A 23,502-nucleotide genomic window follows, 5' to 3' on the forward strand; every position below is an offset into this window, starting at 1 on the left:
AAATGAAATATCTTGAGTCAGACATGGTTTTGCAACCCATCCAAGAGGGAAGTAATACTGAGCAAGAACTGATTCAAATTGCAGTAACTCATCTAACCCCTGCCAGCATGAAAAGCTGACTTAAAAGAAATAATGAGGATAATGAATTTAATGTGCAGTGGTGTGGAAAACCTTTGATACAAACAAACAAAAATTTAAATTATCAAATATTTTGTTCTTTATTGAAAATTATTTGGATAAATGTTTAAAGGTTTCATAGGAAATGGTAACTATTCACTTAATCCAGTGTTGACATTTAAACTCTTTGATTTGTTAGTGTATATTAAATACAGTCGTATAGTTTGTTAACTAATTCTTCTAGTGAGTACTTTATCTTCTCCGTCAAAGAAAACAATAGAAAACTTAAAGAAAGGAGACACTAAGGTACACAGAAGTAAATCAATAACTTTTCAAGAAGTTGTAATACAAGTTTCCTGTAGCCATTTATCCAATAACATTTGTGGTTGTTAGTCTTTGCTGTTTTATGTACCATTTCCTGGGCACTGTTCCATGTCTTAATCACTTCAAGTATGTGGAATGGTCTGAGCACTTGAGACATTTCAACACCACACACTAGTGTATAAATTTTTCTTTAGTGTGGAAATTTTTATTCTTTTCATAGGTTAGATATAGAGGGGTTTGTTAACTTTTAGCTGTGTGTGTTAATGTGTATGTATATTACCAAACCATTCAAAACGGATCAGATTTTTTGTTTTTACTCAAATTATTGTTATTTAAAGCAAAACTTTTGGTCATTTAGTTGATGTAAATGTTGATATTTTATTCTTCAGTTTGTTTCTCCTGATAGCATTTTAGTTGTAATCTCCCAAAGACATGTAGTCTGAACAAAATTATTATCTACTAAATTAACAAGTTGGTAGTTCTCATAGAAATAGTCTATCAGTTTATGTGACTTTGAATTGGGGTCATACAAATCACGCCAGTTCGTTTTCCATAAACTGAATGCTTCTTCCTAAAAAAGAAAAATTAAAGTATATTTTTCAATATAGTGATTAAAATACAATTAACTATAGAAAAAAAATATAATGGTTTCTTTAGAAGTGTTTCTCTGGGTTAGGGCATGACAATATTTTGGTGGGATATGGAGTGTGAGTTATGTAACAAGTGAATATAACTTCTTTTGTGTGTGTGTGTATGCTATATACTAATTTTGTTGAGATGCACTTTTTTTGTGGGGTAGTGTCAAAATGGGGTGTTAACTGCTAGAGTAAGAATAGGATAGTTAAAGTTCAGGGAGCTTTTACTTCTGTTGGCAACCAAATATGTGTCTCCGAGTGAAGGGTAAATTGTATGATGTATATGTACAAACTTTGATGTTGCATAGTAGTGAGATGTGGGCCCTGAATGTGGAGGACATGCGAAGGCAGAAGAATAAAGTTGGTATGCTCCACTTGCTGTGCAACAGCATTGGTGTATTGAAAAAGACGTTGGGCATAAAAAGAATTAGATGCAGTGTGCAGGGGAGGAGACTGTGCTAGTTTGACTATGTGATACTGATGGATGGGGATGGTTGCATAAAGAAGTGCTGATCACTTTAATTGTGAAGAGGGGAAACGACCAAGGAAGACTTCGGATGGATTATTGAAGGCCAGTCTGAAAACACTGAACCGTAAGGAGATAACAGAGGAGCAAGATATGTGGTGCAATGCTGTACTTGAGAAGACCTGCCCATCACAACAAAATTGAGATCCTTAATCCAAGTAATGCATAAAAAGTGTTGGTGCCATATTAAAAGTACACATGTGGAGTGATTGGCATTAAAAAAGACATCCAACTGTAGAAACATGGCCTTGCCAGAGTTCCTGGCAAGCCATCTAACACATGCTAGTATGGAAAATGAGTGATAAATATTGATGATGATGATTCTGGTTAGTTGACAATCAGTTCTTTTATTTTAGTTGTTCTGTACAATTGTCCAAACAATATATAAGTATCTAAGTTTGCAAAATTCCAGCCCAGCATTGTTAGCTGTTAAAAGCATATGAAGAAAGAAAATCATCATCATTTACCATCCCTATTTCATGCTGGCATAGGCTGGATGGTTTGGCAGAATCCAACAGATCAGAGGATTGTGTTGAGCTCCAATGGTTTTTACGGATGGATGCTTTTCCTAGTGCCAGCCACTTTATAAAGTGTACTGGGTGCTTATAAAGAAAAATCTGATAATTTTTTGAAGAAGTTTAAGTGAAATAATAGATCAGGGTAATGTTTTAGCATGCTATTTCATAATATTGACTTTTCACATTGGAGAAAACCATAAATTTTGGATAAAGTACAGCCAATTATGTTGACTCAGTACTTGACAGCTACTTTATTTTATCCATTCTATGAAAAGCAAATTCAAGTGGCAGCATTTGAACTTAGAAGATTAATACTGTCAGGTGTTTTGGTTGACACTGCCCTGTGTTATTTCATAATATTGAAAAAACAAAATTGGTTCATCAGTTTAGATTGGCCAGTCTTGTGACATCTTAAAATATAGCTAGAAATATATGAAATTCTGAAAGTTTGTTCATAAAAATGTAAAAATTAGAAAAAGGGCAGGGTTCTGAATTAAGAAAAGGCAGGTTCAATATATAGTATTTCACCACATTCAAACCCACTGATACATAGACATACTTTTTTTGCTCATAGTTCAACTGGATAAATATAAAAAAAGTTCCAATCAGACATTTTACAGAATACTCATTCATTAGAAAATGATTTTGTTTAACTCACTTTCCAAATTTTGAAAGCAATAGGATCAACAACAGTGGGCTGGATTATTTCCATTCCTGGAAATACTCCCCATGTAACAGCTATTGGTTGAGTTTCATCACAGTTGGTATAATCCATATCACCCTGGGACATAAAAAAGATCAGTTTATACACTGAATTAGAGAAATACATAATAGTTTAGTTAGATTATTGAAGTGTTTAAGTTCAGTTGCTAAAATGAGTAAAGAATCTAACATTTTGGTTCCTTGTCCTTTCTCTCGAGAAGTAAAGAACAGAGACAGAGGGGAAAGTAGTATTGTTGCTTTAACTGCATCAATATTCTTGGAGTCCAGTTTTTATCCAGCCAAGTTATTACTTTGCAAGCATTCAATTTGACTGTGATAAATACAGAGCCTATACACCATAAGTTTTCATTTAAACCAATTGATCATAGTAAGCATGAAATAACCTTTCAAGTATAGTGCTGAAATTCTAGCTAAAATTTTCACTTCAAATCCACTGTAGGTGTTTTGTTATATATTTCTGCATTTAATTTTATGTGCTTCAGAATTAGGTGTCCACCACCATCAATTTCTAGGAATAGATACATGAATCAGTTGGAATTATTTCTTGATATAGGGCAGAGTCTAGAAAGAGATTTAGCTCTAATCCATTTTATATTATAAAACCAAATGTAACCACTGTCATTTAAAAGTTCAATAGGATCTGAGAGACATTTGCTTTGTAAAAAGTATTCACAACTTATGGGCCTGCCTTGTCATGAATGTGAAGAGTATTTTGTATCCATTTTGCAGGACATATCTCCGTAAAATAATTATTACTTGAATTAATGTAAATATTAATTATTTTGAAAATATTTTCTGACAATTTCAAAAAGGTAATCAATAAAATTCAAAAAGGTAATTAATAAATCGAAAACTTACCTGACTGTTCCCAATATGATAATTGACCTGAGGATAGTTAACTAAGAGTTTCTTCAAAACTTCAACATTTTCTTTTGAAGTGAAAAACTCAAGGTAAGCCTTTAAGATATGGAAAAAAAAAGAAAGATAAAAAGGTTATTTTTTTGTAAAGGAAATATTCAAGAAAGATTTTATGCATGGTAGATCAATATATTCCTTTTAATATGTGGAACTAATACTGAGATTAATTTGCCACTTGTGCTAGCATGGGTAGTGTATTTGATGATGATTTGCAAATACTGGATATTTTCTTTATTACTTAACAAAAAAGTGGCAGAACTTCTGGCCTTCTGATGCTCACTTGCGTTGAATGTTTCAAGTGTTCAGATGAGGTCTAGATAGAATGCTTGTTAGCAGGAGGAGATAGGGACAGGGAGAGAATTTATTTTTTGCTAGACCGCAGAGTTAAAAATTATTCTTTCTTTAGTCATGTTATTGCCAGTTGGTTGAGTCATTTGCTTGGTTTTTCCTTATTAGAGATATCTATCAACGGGTGGCCAGATATATTCACTACTAATGATCTAACCAGTGAGAACAACCTTTTGTTTCCACTTACAGTTGTGGAGTAAACTTAATCCTTCAATTTAACAAACTATGCCAGTCATGTCTAGGTTCCCAATCTCTACACAAATTTCAAAGAACCTTGTTATAAGCCAACCAGAGAGCCTCTAAGTGGTCACTTGAACTGCCAGATATAGCAGTCAAATCTACCTTAAATTACATCCTGTTATTTAAAAAAAAAAGCTAAGTTGCAAAAGTTGAGGCAGGTAATCATACACAATAATGACTAAAACAAGCTAGAAATACTCAAAATGGACCACTAAGATATGCTATGAGCTAGGTTTGCTGCAATGGCAAACTTTACTGAATATTTTTCTACATGTAGTTATGCGAGCAAGAAAGGAATGAATGAACAGAGACAGTGTAGGAAAGATGGGACTATACTCTTGTGGGAACGAAGCAACCTCACTAGTGCAGCTGCTGTTGACAGCTCATATTTCCATTTGTTAAATATTTTTAATCACATATAAAGTTTTTAAGCTTTGACATTAATTATAACCAATCTGTAATGGTCCAAAAAGAGCAAAGAAAAGTTCTGAAAATTTGGTTCATTTAACACATTGTTTTCTATCTCCACAAGCATTGGATCTCCAACAAAGAACTCCATTGGGTCATGTTTGGATGTAGTTCAAGCTACCATTTTTCATCCAATGGAATAGCCACTTTTCATGCTGTCATGCAATTCTTCAGTTCTTTCATGTTTAATATATATAGTCTGGATTTCTCGTTTATATACAGATTATCACAATTGTGGTAGGGTTCTATGCCTTGCTGCAAACCCATAATAAAACAATTCTCCCACATTTACATCTCACTCTTTCTGTCTTGCACACATATTGGTATGAGAAGAATGCTTTCACTCCTGAAATATCCATGCTTCAATTGGACACAGATATATTATTGCCTCTCATTCTTTGAGTTAATATACATGAATATAAAGACACATACATGAATATCTTTATGTAATATAACTTTTATTTCTTTATTGTCCACAAGGGGCTAAACATAGAGGGGACAGACAAAGGGATTAAGTTGATTACAGCAACCCCAGTGCATAACTGGTACTTAATTTATCGATCCTGAAAGGATGAGAGGCAAAGTCGACCTTGGTGGAATTTGAACTCAAAATGTAACGGCAAATGAAATACCACTAAGCATTTCGCCCGGCATGCTTACGTTTTTGCCAGCTTGCATATATGTAATATAACTTTTGTTATATGTAATTTAACTTTTGTTTACCAATCATTCAAATAGGGTTTTTCTGAACGTGTTTCCTATCGATCATTGGTGATTAATAAATATGTTGATGATTAGCACACAATCTCAGTTTTTGCAACCTCAAGTATATACTTATCAAACTCATATCATCAAAACATAGTGGGAAGAAAATAAGTTTTCTAGCACCAGTAACATGGATAAAATTTATCCAGATATAATGAAATTGTTGTATACAGTGCTCAGGTGCACTGCAACAACAAAACAAAAAAAGAGGGGCATTTGGTGTACTGTTGGCGAATTTCAGGAAGCATGGAAATTTTGAAGGATGTAGTGCCTATACTGTTAACAACTGATACAGGTAGTTTATTCCATTCTTTAGCAATTCTGAGTGTGAAAAAATGTTTCTGAAAGTCATGGGTGCTGTGTTGTTTTTTGATTTTGTAAGCATGTCCTCGTGTGCTTGACATATGGAATTCTATAAGGTGCCCATGTTTGTTGTTGGAAGGATGGTGGATAATCTTGTGGGTGTCTACCAAGCCAATTGCTAGATGTTTGAGCTTTAATGTGTCCATACCTAGTGACACAAGACGGTCAGAATATGGTAGATGCCTGATGGTGGGTATTTGCTTGGTTGCATGTTTCTGGACAATTTCCGGGAGATTGACATGCTGAGCAAGATAGAACAGACTGGTGATGCAAACTCTTAGTGTGGATGTACTATAGTTATACACAGTTTTAAATAGATAGCTGGGGAGTGGCTGACAAAAGTCTTACTGAGTGATGTTCAGACACCCTCAACCTTCTTGACTATTTTAGAGATGTGGTTTGTACAATGCAGATCACTGTTTATAGTAATACCCAGATCACGTTCACAAACAGATTTCTTAAGATTGGTGTTGTTGAGGGAGAATGTAAAAGCTGGGTTCTTATGAAGAGTATCCAAGCAAAGAAATCATGCCTAAAAGTGGAACATACACACAAGTCGTGATCCCTTACTCATCAAGGTGAACAATAGTTTCAAATATGAATCAACTCATATCGTGACCTGTCCAACCCATACCAACATGGAAAAGCAAATGTAAAATGCTGCTGATAATGATGATGATGATGATGATGATGAACAATCACCTCCAAGTGTCCAGGCTCAACTGCAAGAGTCTCAGAACATTACCACAGTACCATCTCTTCCATTTAACCCAGACAAACATAAAAAAAGCCACATATACACAGAAGCCACAGCAGTATCAGTAACTAAATTAGCTTCAAACACTGCTGGGATACACATCACGAATAATAAATGCAAAAGAGTAAATAACATCCGTATTCTCCACACCAAGTTCACCAAACTCGTTTCTTTCTTGGCCAGTGGGAGTCAGAGTTTGTTATAAAGAAGACCAGGTCACACCCAGGGGAGAAGGATTAGTGATTGAAAAAGAGCAGTCAAATTGCCCTGTTTTAGTAAAGATGGTTTTAGAGATATCCAACCTCATGGTGAAGAAATAAGAATTATCAGATCTTCATCTGTTATCTTTTACTTGTTTCAGTTATTAGACTGCAGCCATGCTGGTGTGTCACCCTGAAGGATTTTAGTCGAGCAAATTAACTCCAGTACTTTTTTTCTAAAGCCTGGTACTTACTCTATTGGTCTCTTTTGCTGAATTGCTAAGTTATGGCAATGTAAATACATCAACACCAGCTGCCAAGTGGTGGTGAGGGACAAACACAGACACAAACACACACACACACAAACACAATGAGCTTCTTTCAGTTTCCATCAACACAAATCTACTCACAAGACTTTGATCAGCTTGAGGGTGCAGTAGAAAACTCTTGCCCAAGGGGCTATGTAGTGAGACTGAACCCAAACCATGTAGTTGGGAAGCAAACTTCTTTCTACATAGCCACACCTGCAAACATTATTTTATTCGTTTTTTTTCTTTTCATTTTTTTTGTGTGAAAGAGATTGGGTTTCTCTTTTTGAGAACCACTGTTCTAAGCGATTGTTTAACATTTTTTCTCTCTCTTTAGTTAGGAGAGAACAGAGTTACAGGACCTCTGTGACTGGTGTGAAGGAGGAAGGTACTCTCAAACTAGAAGTTTGGCCTGAATGTTTGCGATAGAATAGATTCGTAACATGTGGTGGTGGTGTTACTGGGTGACAAGTTAAGTCCCCAACTACCTGTTATCAATGGTGGGTATGGTTCCACTAATTCGCTAACAGCTAATTAGTGAAGCTAACTTTTCATTTTAGCAGATAAGCATTTTCGTTAACTTTGGAAAACGTCAGCAGACCAATCAGCTTCTGCTAAATTTTCTGAATCTTCAGACTTTTCAATATGCTAGACCACTGGTTTTAAATTGATATTAATCAAATTAATATTCAATTTTTCACCCTTAATATATATATATATATATATAATATATATATATATATAATATATATATATATATCACTCATGACTAAGTCTATACAGCCAAAACAGCAATCTTTAATGAAATAACAAATAAACGAACTTTAGGTTCTGAACTTATGAATTTCCAACCATCATTCCATCCCTCATCTGGATTATTCATCACTCCCCCAATGCGTCACCTATTAAGGTAATGTCACAGTTTTCAAAAGTTTAACAACGAGGCTTTAAATTATAAGCAATATTTCTATGAATTTAGAACAGCCTAGTGACAAATGTTAAACTGCAATCTGTGTGATTTCTATAAACAAAATATGGTTATAAGATACTTTGAACGAATGTCTTGCCTCCTTCCTACCCGAGAAAAATTTTACAAACCACATATTCACTATTGCAGCTTGCGTGGAGATGCCGATGAGCGGCTAGGGTTTTTTTAAAATTTTTTTTATTTTTTATGTAGGCCTTGATTATATTCTGCGTCAATTTATATATCGTAACAGTGAATTATTTCCTTGTTGGTTTTAAATTGCTGCTAGCCACCTTGATTATTTTGTAATTTTCACATTGCCATATTGTGAAATCAGTCACTGATTCCAATGGCATTATCCATAATATTGACAGGGTGAGTTGAACTCTGCCAACTGCGATGGAATGAGCATTACTGATGAATATAAATTTCCTAAACGAAATTAGCATGGTAATCTAATGCATCTCGCTTAAAAGTGAGGAGAGTTTTCTCCCCTGTCAGTACAAATGCTTTTGTGGATAAGAAGTCTACAACTTCTATTTCTAGCAATGCTGATAGTCACTGCACCCTTAACACTCCTGGTGAGAGTGAATTATTTCCTTGTTGGTTTTGCTGCTAACCACCTTCAGGCGCAGGAGTGGCTGTGTGGTAAGTAGCTTTCTAACCAACCACATGGTTCCGGGTTCAGTCCCACTGCGTGGCATCTTGGGCAAGTGTCTTCTGCTATAGCCCCGAGCCGACCAATGCCTTGTGAGTGGATTTGGTAGACGGAAACTGAAAGAAGCCTGTCGTATATATGTATATATATATGTATGTGTGTGTATGTGTTTGTGTGTCTGTGTTTGTCTCCCTAGCATTGCTTGACAACCGATGTTGGTGTGTTTACGTCCCCGTCACTTAGCGGTTCGGCAAAAGAGACTGATAGAATAAGTACTGGGCTTACAAAGAATAAGTCCTGGGGTCGATTTGCTTGACTAAAGGCGGTGCTCCAGCATGGCCGCAGTCAAATGACTGAAACAAGTAAAAGAGTAAAAGAGTAAAGAGTATATATAATTTTAAGCTTTTAACTTTACAACTTATGTCTCTTTACAATTTAACATTTTTTAATTACAGATTGCTCAAGGATGTCCCCTGGGTGGCGACCGCTGTGGACTGTTGGTTGGCCTACTACAGGTCCTACCTGGGGTTGACGGCACACTGGCTGGACCCCAAAACCCGCACGAGACAACACGCTGCCCTGGCCTGCTCTCGGCTCAGAAGACATCATACCGTTGATGTTCTCGCCCAGGCCATGGTGGACATCCGTTACAAGTTCCATTTGCAAGACAAGGTGACCAGGACCACGACGGACAACGGCAAAAACTTTGTTAAGGCATTATTTATGTTGTGTTATAAACCCAAACTCGAATATCAAAGTTTAAAAGGTTTTAATCGACTAAAAATACAGCAATCTACAATACAAAGATCGCTAAATTGTAAGCAAAACCAAACTTCAACGCAATAACAGTTTTATGTAGCGAGTTGCTACAGCCTCGACTAATTAAAACCAACACTGAACAAGTCGTGCCGCAAACAGAACAGAACTCCGCGCAGTCGCACTGCAGGCATATAACAGCAATCAAGACAATCAAAATCACGTGATCAAAACTAAAATCACAACATTTTTCACTCCTAAAGAAAAAGAACAATTAACCAATACAATGCAAAATACAAACATAACCATGAGCCAATCACAACAACGTAATAATGAGGCTTTTCATAAGCGTAACACATCATCAATTATAAATTTAACCTATCAGGAACTTTTTTGTTCTGGATGAACGCCAGTGCAAAGTAGTTTGAGGTTCTGGTTCTTGAGGTGGTGTATGTGGAACAGAATCGATCATGGTATCTGAAAAAACCACTACGCTGTTCAGGCACTTGAGTAGGATCAGTGTCAGCAACATCAGTTTGATCCTTACTTAGTTGTTTTGCCAGTAGGAGCTAAATCTCTAATGGACACATTACTTTCATGCCCATCTGGGTACTGCACCCTCCCGTGGTTAGGGTTAATTTTACCAACTGGGCTTCATCTACTAACGGATCATGCTTATTGCGTACATGTCGTTTAACAAACACTTTGTCAGGTCCTTGGATTAACCAAATAGGAACGGAAACACCACACATACAACGTCTAGGAAATTTAAAGAATCTTCCATGCGGGATCTCATTAGTTGCCGTGCATAATAATGAACGTTGCGAATGTAAAACTTCTGAAAGCACGACTTCAGAACTCCGCGCAGTCGCACTGCAGGTATATAAATAGCAATCGAAATAATCAAAATCAAGTGATCAAAACTAAAATCACAACATGTTTGGTACAGAAGTTGAACTCTTGCTAGACATTTCTGAGGCTCTTGACATCGCTTCGTTCAAGTCGGCCTAGAAGAAGGCCATGTCTAAGGCGCAGCGGCTGTGGAATCTGCAGAGCCGCAGCACGGTGGCAGCAGACAACATTCTGGATGTGTTGAAGAGGAGGCTGGTGGTTCCCAAAAGTACCAGATGGAACTCTACTTATGACTCTGTTGTTGTCTTCAACAACCTGCTGGAGAAGAATAGGGGAGCTGTCCACAGGCGATGACACAGCTGAAGCTACAGATCTTTACTGATTCTGATGTCAGCTTACTGATGGAATACTCACAGGTGATACCTAATGTTGCCAAGGCATTGGATAAAATCCAAGGGGTGGACCAGTATAATTTCGGGAGCCTTCAGCCAACTGTAGCGGCTACCATCATGAAGTTGAAGGAGGCCAAGTTCAAACATCTCCTGTACTGCAGTCTTCTGATAGATGCGATACTGGCAGGAATCACGAAAAGGTTTGGGCTCCTCCTAGAAGGCCTGGAGTGCCAACTAGCCGCTACCTTCTACAACAAGTTTCGCTTGTTCTGGCTAGAGCAGTATAATAACAGCCAGGTTAGCAGAGTAACGAACGCCACGGAGACAGTCGTAGCGACAGCCCTAATGGAGACCAATGAAGAGGGCAACAGCACCACCAGCAGTGAATATGAGGAAGATGATTTCTTCAGAAACATTACTCGGCTCCAGGAGAGCATGAGTCACTGAAATCCAAGGCGCAAAAGTTGGTGAAGATCTGGTTGGAGGCCATCTCGAAGAGGTCCTGACTGAAGTTGCGTTTTTGAGTGAGCAGGTCTTGATGGACCTGTTTACCAAGTATGATACCGCCATCCAATCCAGTGCTGCTGTCGAGCACCTATTCTCTATAGGCAAAGATATTTTGAGGGCCTGTCAGATGGAAATTTTGAAGGGCAACCAGCATCATGTCGTGGTGATGGAGAAGGCTCAGCCAGAGTAGTACACCTTGATCATCATCCGATCTTGGCATGATACACCTTTTTGATTCATTTAATACTTTTTGTACCGTAAACAAAGTGTAAGTTGACTGAAAACCAATATTTAATTTCATTTGTTCATTTAATTATTTGCGTACACATTGATCATCATCTGATTTTGGCACCTTTCAGGAAAGCTCTATGTCTAAGCTACAACATAAAAATTTCAGCTCTCTAAGTCTGTTTTTAGGGGTTTTAAAGCAAACCGAGACTAAATTCATGATAAAAGATAGTGGCTATCATTTAGCGTTAGCTTCCGCTATTTGACTTGCTAGAAACAGCAGCCAAAAACAAAAAAAGAAGAAAAAAAGAGAAAAACGGATGACATTGAACAATGTTGTCCATAATATACAATCTGTCTTTACAGTGACGTAGTGTAGAATGTATTGACCGCGCAGGCTACGTTGTGTCGTCACATGCTACCGTTAATAAAACACTTCACTCATACTATAATGAGCAACTCGGCTATTCAGTGGTAAACTGGTTCTTATTTTATCACCCCGAAAGGATGAAAAATAAAGCCGACCGCGGCGGAATTTGAACTCAGAACGATTTAGTCAGATGAAATGCCGCAAAGCATTTTGTTCACCGTGCTTAACGATTCTGCCAGCCTGGTGGCTTGCCATTTTTGCACAAGGCCAGTAATTTTAAAGGATCGATACTTCGTTTTATCGACTCCGAAAGGATGAAAATCTTCAATTCTGTATTTAACAGAGTTAGGGACCTGAAGTTCTGTTAACCATCCTCCTCGTTCGGGTTCTTTCTCAACTGCACCACACTTATTTTCATAGGACTGGTATTCTCGGTTTCTGCTGCCAGTTGCAGTAGACATCTGCCAAGAGGCTCCAGAGCAAGTCTAGCATATGAAGACGAAGCTCGTAGAGTTGACCATCCCGCTTCAACGACTTCCTCTTGTATCCAGCCATTATTTTCCGTATTTCGTCAGATGTTATCGGCCTTTCACAGAACGTCTCATCCCTATTCAAGAGCTACAACAGACAGTTGAGGTTAGCTACATCCCTGGTTCACCGCCCGCCCCAAACAGTTGAATGAAGTGCCATTAAAAAGCTGCACATATCTGCTTGGAATTGAGTTGTACACGCCATTCCCGATCTGTTAAAGACCGAGTTGGGGCTTTACTGTCACTTGGGTCCATCGAACGACTTTCGTTCCATGCCTTAGAGCCCTATCTCTGACAACGCAACGTCCATGCTTAGCTTTGAAGAATCGTTAGAGGTCAGTCTCGCTGCCAACACGTCAGTCACAGTGCCTTTCCTAAGTGCTTCTTCTAAGTTACTAACTAGGCCTCTCTGCAATTTCTATCATTATTTTCTTACTAAACTTTATCAAGTGTAATCAGTAAGCAATTTTCAGGGCAAACAACCATTGGCTGTTGACAATTTCTCCCGTCAACTCCCTCTTAACTAATTCTCTAATCCAGTAACTGTAAACTTGGTGCAACGGGAAAGATGTGTTCAGTTTCCAGAAACCAGGTCCCTATCCACCTAGGTTGACTACACAGAGCACAAATTTGTGGCCTGTACCTCAGCTGATTGGAAACAACTGAGCAAGTTTCAGAGGCTTTCTCACACTCGTCTCCTATCAGCTAGTCACACACAATTAAGAAGTTCATCCAAATTGGCGTTTCAGTTGCCCACTAACACTAAAGAGCGGAGTATTTCCAGGAAAAAGTCCAGTTGCCTGAAGAAATTCGGCTGCTCCATATCAGCCGGGTCTAGAAAGACCGACTGTCTCAAGGTCCAGGCTGTTCCGAAACAGCACTACCTCCTGCCCCACTATTCTGGGCCGAATAAGTGATGTAAAGATCTCGAAGTCGGCAAAAATTGGTGTTAAGGGCGTGTGTCTAGAATCCTCGCCGTTAGCTATCATATCCAAATCTAGCAACCTTAAGTCATTGAGCAGGCGACTAGGCTTCCATGTTAACTTCAGGCCACGCGCATTTATATACTCCACTCTCAGAGCTGCCATGCTCGTAAAAAAAGAGGAAGGCGAAAAGGAAACTGGTAACTTACCCATTTGGTAGTCCTGTGGATCGAGTAACTTGGTTTACATGAAATTTTGACCTTCCTTTAGACACCTACTGCTGCTCTTGCGCTGAAGCATCCTACATTAATTGGGGAAAATATCCCTCATTTTATATATCTCACAAATTTGTAGCACTTTGAAAGTGGTAAGCCTGAAGACCTTCTCTCTGTTTCAATGTTTTCTTTTAATGCAATAAGCAACATCAATTTTTTTGTATTTGTACTCCTTGTCAGCATAAAGTTTGGGCTGGGTGTGTTTTGTTCATGTTGTACTTGTGTGTCTGTCTGATGGTGTAACTCCTTCGTTTTTTTTTTTTGAGACGGGTGTTGGTGATGGAGTTATTGTTGCCTATGTTTGGTATGGGTGTCATTTCATGGATACTGTCGTGATTTTAAAGAAAAAAGCTACCGGAGAACATGTATAATTTAAAAAAAGTTTTTGTTGTATTTATATTATATTGAAATTTTTTGTTGTTTTTCCTTTTTACGAGATGAGATATCTATACCAGAAATATCTGATGCGGGTTGGGGTAGAGGTGGAGGTATATATTTCATGCGTGCTCATATGTGTATGTGTTTGAAAGGGGAAGGGGATGGAATATAAAGAAGGTGTTAAGTTGGAGATTTTTCTGGGTGCCAGGTTTTGCTTCTGTATTGTGGATATCATTATTGCTGCTTTTCTGTCATTTGTAATGTTGGCAGTGGTGTTATTGTTCTTGTAGCTGCAGTTGCGGTTATTTGTGTTACTGTTGTTGGTGCTGACCTTCTTCTCTTCACTACTGCTATTGGGGCTGTGGTACCGGCAGTCGTGGAAGTGGGGTGTCTCCTCTATCATATTTTTTTGTAGAGGATAGAAAGTTCCGAAGTGGCCTTCCCCACAACACAAATGGCATCTTGACCTTCTTCCCCTACCCTTAAACATGCAGCTAGACTTCATTGGAAAAGCGTATAAGGTCTGGGATCTTCTCTACACCCTCCAATTTGATTTGGAGGAGGATCTACACTATGGTCTCAAGGCAAAACTCCGTCTCCGTTCGTTTTACGTCAAAGAGGATGTCACCTCCTTTCAAAGCAGCACAGCCTAACTTCCACCAGGTGGAAACTCCCTCCATCTCTCTCTCATATATATATATATATATATATATATATATATCGAAAAGTTCTCTCTAAATTTGATGGCTATAGGGTGAATTTCCTGTCGTATATAGGAACTATGGAGTACTTCGGTGCGAGGGCTTTGCTTTCGAAGACAGCCTCCATACTCCCGAACTGCTGTGCCCTGGTCACATGACCTATATCTACCCATATATCTTTCCACCTGGATGTGTGCTGCCGCTTCTAGGCATCAGGTTTTAGCCGGTAGACAGAGATACAACACTGTTGAATCGGCTGTCATTTAAGGAGAGTGAGAAGTACTGTCTGATTTCACTGCCTTTGGAGTTCCCCACCACTTAATTTTTTATTATCATTCCACTTTCTCGTTTATCTTGTCGCTTTTGGTGTTGTAGCAATTGTCGTTAAAAACGTTGTCCTTATTGTTGTCGCTATCATTACTGTTATTATTGTCGTTATTCTCGTACAAATTTTCTCTCATAGAGCCGGTAATAGTATGAAAATTTCGATCCTTTCTACTACAGGCGCAAGGCCTATAGCAGAAAGGATTAGTGTTAACGATTCTGCCAGTTCACTGCCTTCTATGGTTTTAAATTTTGGCTCAAGGCCAGTGAGTTCGGAGGAGGGGGTAAGTCGATTGTATCAATTCCAGTGTTCAACTGGTACTTATTTCATCGACACCGAAAGGATGAAAGGTAAAGTTGACCTCAGCGGAATTTGAACTGAGAACGTAAAGACGAACGGAATACTGCTAAACATTTCGTTCGGTATGCTAACGATTCTGCCAGCTCGTCGCCTCAAATAATAACAACATTAATAATAATAATAATAATAATGGAACGGACTCTATTATTTACCAAATTCACCTTGTTTGTATTCTCTATATTCTCCGTCAAAAACTTCCTGGAGGAAGGAGTTCTGCTCATAGTTTTCGTAGGCTCTCTGAATCCAGCGAGATCGATGCAGTTGGTTCCTCTTGACGAAAGGAAAACGACTGGGCCTAGTGGTTAGTGTGAACCTGGGTGTGGAAGTAGATACACCGTTGGTGACGAGAAGAGTAGAGACAAGTGGGTCGCAAATATCTGAATGATGGTGTCACGAGATCAACTATTTCCGATAAGTAGAGGCGATTATAAATTGCAGCAGAAAGAGGAAAAACAAACGACAGCGTATCTGTACGCCTGTGATCTGAATACCTTTGTAAGTGACTACATCTGTCAGGCAGCCCTTTTATAGATGTGGTTTAGGATCCCTGCATGCGTAGAGCAGCATCACAGTAGAGAATGTGGGAGCAAATCCATTATTGTTAGTTTCAACATTTTGTAAAGATTTAGCAGTTACTGGAAACCGAAACAATTTCTGAAACAGTAGACAAGATCCAGTCTTTGTAACGCGATCTTTGCTATTCTGAGGTTGTGGTAGAAGAGAACAATGAGCCAGCATTGAGAGCTCGAGTTGCGTGCTGTTTATATTTAGAGAGGAAGACGCGATTGTGTTCCCATGATATGTGTAGTGACTACGCCTATGTGCTGTTAAATGAGGTAAGATTGGTCCGATACCACTAGATAATGTTTTCGAGATCTTTGGAGATGGAATCGGCGCAGATTTGGCATCAGGTGTTGAATTTGCTTCATGTGGATGAAACTTGCGTGTAGAGGGTTAGAGAAGAATGAGAATTGGTATCACTTGCGTAGGGGTGTGTGTTGTTAGCGGTGATAGCAAATTGGTGGTTGATGAATAGGATGAAGAGTGTGGGAGACAAATCCGAGCCTTCAGTCACACTAGACTTGTATAGAGTGTGTCATACAGAGTAGACGTTGTGATGCTGCCACCTGCACTGTATTTCACATTTAAAGAAAAAAAGAAAAAGATAAAGAAAGAAAAATCTTGCTCTGTGATAGTGCAATGTTTTCAGACCCGTCAAAACATGAATTATTCTATGTGCTCTACAGTATATTACTGGCTAACTTCCTGTATTGATCATTGAGCGAACTGGTCACTGCAGCTCAACTAAAAATTATTAGTTTCAAAAGAAGCTTTGATGAATAATAGAAAACAAACAATTATTTCTCTGTTTGATCCTTATGACAACATGAATAAGTAACGGTAATGTTTTCAGTTGAAGTCGAGGGTCACCAATTGTAATCGATGGTGCAACGTTGGGATCACCACTTTGTAACGGTCGCAGTCAAGGTTTACCAATTGTAATCGATGCCTGTTACAGTGCAACGTCGGAATTACCAATTGTAACAGTTGGACAATAATTGATAAACACTAGGATGGAACTTCGGAGTCGTCACCAATTGTAACGGCAAAGATTTATTGCAACGGCATGTTGTAAGATGTGAAAGATGAACAGTGATTAAAGTTTAAGAAAATATTTATTTACGACGGGTTGGTATGTATAACTAGTAAATGGAAAAGCATACGAGGTAAAAAGAGTTAATTTCGGCAGGTATGTGTGTACACGATCTCATAGTAGTATATATATAGAGAGATATAATAATATTACAGAGAAAAGAAAGTGAGAGTCGAGGGAAGTTGTCTCTCATAGTCGCTGATTGTAACTTTCTTTTTCCCTCTGCCCGTTTGGTGTGTAGTGGCTGCCTGCTTGTGGCCATGATTCTAGTTGTCCGTTCACACTCACTGATGATCGCTCTCACTGACTTTGCCTTACGGAGTTCTTGTTTTTATAACTATCCAAAAGGATAGACATATTGTTTAAAAACAATGGATTTCGTTGGAGGTCTGTTATCTCCATTCCAGCCCTGGTGGCCTAGAAGAGGTTAGAAGGGTCAAGTGGCGAAGACATTATTCCGGCTTAGCGGAGGCATCTGGTAAATGTAACTGCTGTCACTAATAAAAAAAACTATTGTTTTATCATTAGAAAAGAGCTGTTGAACTGTTAAGTGAAATTTGGCGATCGAGGATCGAATCCACGCTATGCCTGCATGAAGCCACTACAAATATATTAATACATACAAAAGTAACTCTGTAACAAAATCGCATTAGCATATGTAAGGTCGGCATCCGAGTCATGCTACAAGAAAGAGTTACTTTTTTGTACAGATGGTACAAAAGCAAGCAGACAACGCTTTCATCAATGTTTTTGCTTGTAGGTGTATGATGTAATTATAAAGCAAGCTTCTAAAAAGCATTGTTCTTGAATACTTAACTTCATGATTGAAGTTGCAAGTTAGCAACAGAAGTCTTACTCTATGCACAAGAGGAATTATAAAAATTAATAAACACACGAACTTCTCATAGTCAGTTTTCCCTTTTACCTCAACTTTAATCAAATAAACCTTCTTGAGATTATATTCTCTGCTACAAGCATACAAGACTGGTGTTTGAATTGGTTTCTTTAACTCGCTTCAAACAAATAATATGAATAATACAAAAGACAAGAAGCACCATTGTGAAGTAAGTGCCTAAATGAAATTCTTTATTTTCAAATACTCAAGTGTAATCTTCTTTAGCCAGGAGCTGGCTTGATTCAAGCAATCTCCACACTGCCACGAAGAGATAATATTACAAATCTATCATGATAAACTATTCAAACTATTTCCAGCCATGCTGTTGCCCACAGATGAAACCTTAGTGACACCTGACTCACAGCTTGTCTAGAGTGTTACGAACCTAAAAACGTCAAATTTAATTGAAACAAACAACTGAAATCCAATGTTTTGATTATATCACGTGATAGTCAGAAACTGGAGCCAACAAACTTTAGAGCAAGATTGGGAAGATTAACTATCGTTGAAGTTATACATAACCTCATTAAATTCTCAATAGGTGGGTCTGGTACCACCCAAAAAGGTCTTGAATCATAACTGAATTTGTATGTGTCGACAAATACAACACTAACTGGAGCAAGATGAAATTCAACTAATCAATTCTTCAGCATCCATGTCCATCTAAGGTGCTTCTATTTCTAGCAGTGTGTGTGTGTGTGCTTGGTTATCTTTTAATAGACAGCTTAGCTTTTAATGCATTATTGATACAAAGAGAGAGAAACTATGTAGTAATTAGAAAGTTTGCTACCCTCTTTGAATTCAAATGTTACGTTTTCTTTATGTAATTATTACGGTGCTTCTTTAGCGTGTGATCTACAAGGGAAATTACTGTAGGTTACTTTTTAGTTTACTTCTCAATTTCTAAAACCCCGTAAGATATTGGCTTATGATTTTTACAATGTGATCAGTGACGAGACGAAGGCATTTACATTTTTACAAGAAACCAGCACTAAATTCATATAATTTCTTAAGAAAACGAAAGGTGTTACTTTAGTGTGTGATCTACAATTTAAAGTAGCACCCATTACTCTATAGCAAAATCAAATCACAAGAATCTAAATAGAAATTTGCAAGAAGTCCGTGTGACGCTCTATCTTTGATGCAGCATAGTCCACTCCGGAAAAAAGAGAAAGGAAGAAAATGTCGACAGAGCATTGTGTATATTCATAGAAAATATATCCCAATTGCAGACAATATCATGAAGATCTCTACGTGCCAACACCAGTCCGAAACCCAACACACACACATCTTTAACATATTTGCCAGTTAGCATACCCAGATGACAATTTTAAAGATCCCCACTGTATTGCAAAAACACAATCATCGTCTTTCAGTAGAGGTTTATTAGGTGCAATTGCCTTAAAGGGAAGAAACTCATGATAAGTTTATTAAAAAAAAAAAAAAAATCAACTGACATCTGGGTTACACTCAAAATATGATCACAACATTATAGACGTGGTTTTCCTTTTAAAACATCATAGTAAATTGGGCTATAAAAAATGTAAGAGCTCTATCCTTAAATAATATTCATCTCCTATATTTACTTTTTATCACATCTGACTGGCACTAATACTGATTTTAATTTTTGTTGATCAAACCTCGGTCAGCCCCTATCGAGTAGATATAACTATACAGTTTATTTTTTAATGTACTTAATTTCTATACATGTATTGCTACACGAACGTCGAACTTGTATTTGCTCCCTTAATACTGCTACAGGGACCCGTACACCGACGACTGAAAGACGGTGGATACTTGCTTAAGATAAAAATTAAAAAAACGCGGCAACGCAAGTTGAGCGATATTTTAGTTTCTTCATCCCTATACGACTAGATGTGCAGAACCAAAATTTAACAAGGCTTGTTTTCAAATAAGCATTGTTATATATAAGGGAAATCGCACGCAAAAAAGTATTTTCTGCTGAAGATATACAATGAATTTATATTTGAAATTAGATCCTGGAAAAATATGCTTTTAATTGTTAAATTTAGCTCTCCACATGGGTTCATGTAAAGATGCAGAAAATGAGATCTCGTTCGACTCGCGCTGTTACTACATTTAAAAAATCTTTTCAAAAATAATGCCTGTGGGTTCGGCTGCTCTGCATTGATAAGGAGCAAACACTCTGAAACTAGTCTGCAGATGCTTGACCAGCAAGGGGAAGCGGCTGACCTCCCCTGTTCAAAGGTTATAATGGACACATGTTTGTGAGTCACATAGCTAGCTAGAGGCGATAGCCTCTTGAAGCTAATCAACGGCAGCATTTGTCCTATATTTTTTGAACTGCCATATTAGCTTAGGGATAACTATTAATACATAACCTGTTCTTGTAGAAGTATATAATACAGAAACTAAATTTCGTTGTTTGTATTTCCTTGTCGATTTTTCCTTTTATGTCTTTTGTTTCATTCTGACACTAAAATAAGACTTAACTTAGTAAATGATTCGACTTGGAATATTGATTTGCCACTTCGTTCATTGAATTTAAAGCCATACAAAGGCAAATCCATCGATCCCAGCATTTATTTCGGTTTGGGCTACTCCCTCTAAAATTACTTTTTAGTTGAACGTACAGCACAGTTTCTGTCTACTAAATTTCAGTCACGAAACAGAATATTGTGAAAAACATTTGTCCATGCTGTCGCGCATAGAATTGAGGGAAAAACAAGCGTAATAAGCCAACGTAATCTCGACCTGCTAAAAGCAGCGGTCAAACCTCGTTTTATATATATATATATATATAAAAAAAAGACAGGTGATAACGTAGATGAGTAGCGGGAATACTCAGCAGTCAAGATTCGCTAGAATATTACCCATGTGATCAACAAAATCTGGCTAATCACGAGGAATAACATTCTGCGACGGTTTCACGTTTCTGACGCGTTTCTTTCTCAGCATAAACCAGCACACCTTGATCACATGACAGAGAGCTTTGCGAGATTGCAGACAGCCAGTGAATAGCTGTTGACCCAGACTGACAACAACCACAACGACTAGCAGCTAACTTTTTAACAACTATTACTGCTACACCAAGAACAACAACGTTCAAACTCTCTCAACATTTTCTCGTTTACTGTAACGACAGTATTTGTTTTGTTTTTTTGTATACGAAAAGTATAAAATTTTGTTTATCAGAAATCGCAACAGATTCAGAGTTCTTCGTACAGATACTTAAAAAAAGTGGAATAAAACTTGTAGAATACCTTTGATTATAGGTCTTTTCTATCAACGTTAACCTTCGAACTAAACAACAATACAGTAAATTATAGTATCGAATTATAATTAATTTACAAAGACAAAATCGTCAGAGCGTCGGAAAATGTTCTCTGCGATATTTCTTCAGGCTTTTCCCGCTCAGGGCTCAAATTCTGCCTTTCATCCCTCGAGTCAATGAAATAAAGGGCCCGTCTAGTACAGAAGTGAAATGGTATCCACTAGCCCTGTTCCCTGAAAGTGTTTTTTCTTTCTTTTTTTTTTCACCTGAATGTTCGGTATGTTGGACAGCCTAAAGCACCACACGGTAGACGACATTTTGGTTTTGGCTATCGGGGCGAACACGAGGATTTATTTTTGCATCCGACTTTCCAGTAAAAAGTTTTCTACCGTGTAACTTTGCAAAAATGCGAAAAATCGATTTTTCGCAATTTTCATGAGCATCAAGGCAGTGCCAAAATATTTGTCTGAAATGTCGCAACATGACGGTCCTTTTTTACACCAAAATTATAAAAATCGGACGTTCATGTAAAAACGTTTCTCGCGTGAAACTTTTGCCTTTATTTTCTTTCAAAAAATGGGGTGGGTGGGTCACTTAAGTTTTATCGATTTTTCTACTAGAAGTGGGTATCCCTAGGCAACTGTAATGCGGCAGTAATCTAACTGGGTAAATTTGCCATTTAATAAAAAAGATTTCACCAAAATCGGATGAAAAATGTGGAAACGCATAAAAAGCATACACACACACATTTTGAGTTTTATAGGTAATAACCCTACCAGGATACAACAAAATTTGTATCGAAACACGATTTGACATCGAGACTCTTACAAATCAAATACGAAAGCGAATGTATTTGCATTTAACCAGAAAATCTTCAATTTCACTGATAAAAGTGATATGTACAGTGAAGAAGTTTGTGTAAATGAACTAAGTCAATATTTTTGGAAAATTATGCAAATGGAATCGCCCAATAACTTTGATAAGTAGAAACATTTTTCTGTGTTCTTACTTGCAGAGAATTTACAACATACAACGAAAATGTGGCTCAGAACCTTAGTTCTTTTTTTTTCAATACAAAATATGGTTTCGTTATTCTTACAGCCTAATTGATAATTTCAGGGTCTCTTAAAGGATTCTACAGGAAGATTGAAATCTTAAAGTTCTATCTGCAGTTTTTTCCATATTTCCGTTTTTTGAAATGATGGGGGGAAGCTTTTTATGAAAAAAAATTAATGAAAATTTATGATTGTTTTCACCCCACCCTATCCAGACCGAATATGGCCAACTGTTCTTGCATTACACGAAAAGGTATCAGGAATATCGTGGGATGTACTAGAAACAACAGCTAAATCTCCCTTAAATCATGCATCTTTTCTTCTGAAATTATTTTCAAAATTTTTTTCTTTTTTTTTTACCGAAAGACTTTCCCCATTATTTCCAAACTGGCCAAAACGGTCCGGATGGGTTTGGAAATATGAGGGGGAAATCATAAAGTTTCAAAAATTGGAAAACTTCCCGTCAAAACAAGAGAAAATCCAACTTATGTAGGCGTCCTGATCCGAAATTCTACCAAGGGTAGAGAACTCTTTGCTAGCATTCGTATTTGAATCCGCCTGCCGAAAATCCACATGAAAAACAGTTTAACTCTTAAGACTACTTTTCTATTCTAGGCACAAGGCTCGAAATTTTCGATTAGATTGACTCCAGTACGCAACTGGTACTTAATTTATCGACCCCGAAAGGATGAAAAGCAACGTCGACCTTGGAGGAATCTGAACTCAGAATGTAAAGACAGACAAACTGCGTATATCTGAATTAGTAAAATTAAAGATTCATTATTGTTTTTGACACGAATGTATCACCATAGGCTTATTATTCACACAACTCATCCTTACTCTAACGGTCGCTCGGCCAATAGAAAGCAGCTAAATCTCGCTCAAATTGTAGCTTACTATTTTTAAAAAGAGGAGAAAGTAACCGGTATCGCCCTAGATACTTCTAAAAAGCGCTTCATGGCTGGAATTCCTTTGGTCATACGACTAGTCACTCTGAGAGGTGTGAAGCTAAGCAACAAGATATTTGGATTACAATTCCATACTTAAAAAATTCTCACTTATACAAATTTTACGTGGACAAAACCTCAAAATTGTTAGATAGAGACACAACCAATTACGTCGACCTCCATCCTCGTTATAAACATGATGCTTATTGAAAATATAAGTAAATTCTGTTGAGGTTTAGAACTATAATGCAGAGGTGGGATGG

General features: G+C 37.6%; 1 protein-coding gene across 2 annotated transcripts in view; it reads right to left on the reverse strand.

The window, feature by feature from the left end:
• Window positions 1-193: 193 nt before the first annotated feature.
• Window positions 194-23,502, reverse strand: part of LOC115209099 (methylenetetrahydrofolate reductase) — a 67,066-nt gene continuing 43,757 nt past the window's right edge. For both annotated transcript variants that reach the window (XM_036501241.1, XM_029777222.2), the window contains 3 exons: window positions 3,702-3,800; window positions 2,779-2,901; window positions 194-1,012 (listed from right to left, as the gene is read on the reverse strand). In XM_036501241.1, coding sequence (XP_036357134.1) covers window positions 827-1,012; window positions 2,779-2,901; window positions 3,702-3,800 — 408 coding nt within the window. In that variant the 3' untranslated portion in view covers window positions 194-826. The remainder of the gene's footprint in view (window positions 1,013-2,778; window positions 2,902-3,701; window positions 3,801-23,502) is intronic.

This window comes from Octopus sinensis, linkage group LG3 (genome assembly GCF_006345805.1).
Source record: "Octopus sinensis linkage group LG3, ASM634580v1, whole genome shotgun sequence".
Taxonomy (NCBI): Eukaryota; Metazoa; Mollusca; class Cephalopoda; order Octopoda; family Octopodidae; genus Octopus; species Octopus sinensis.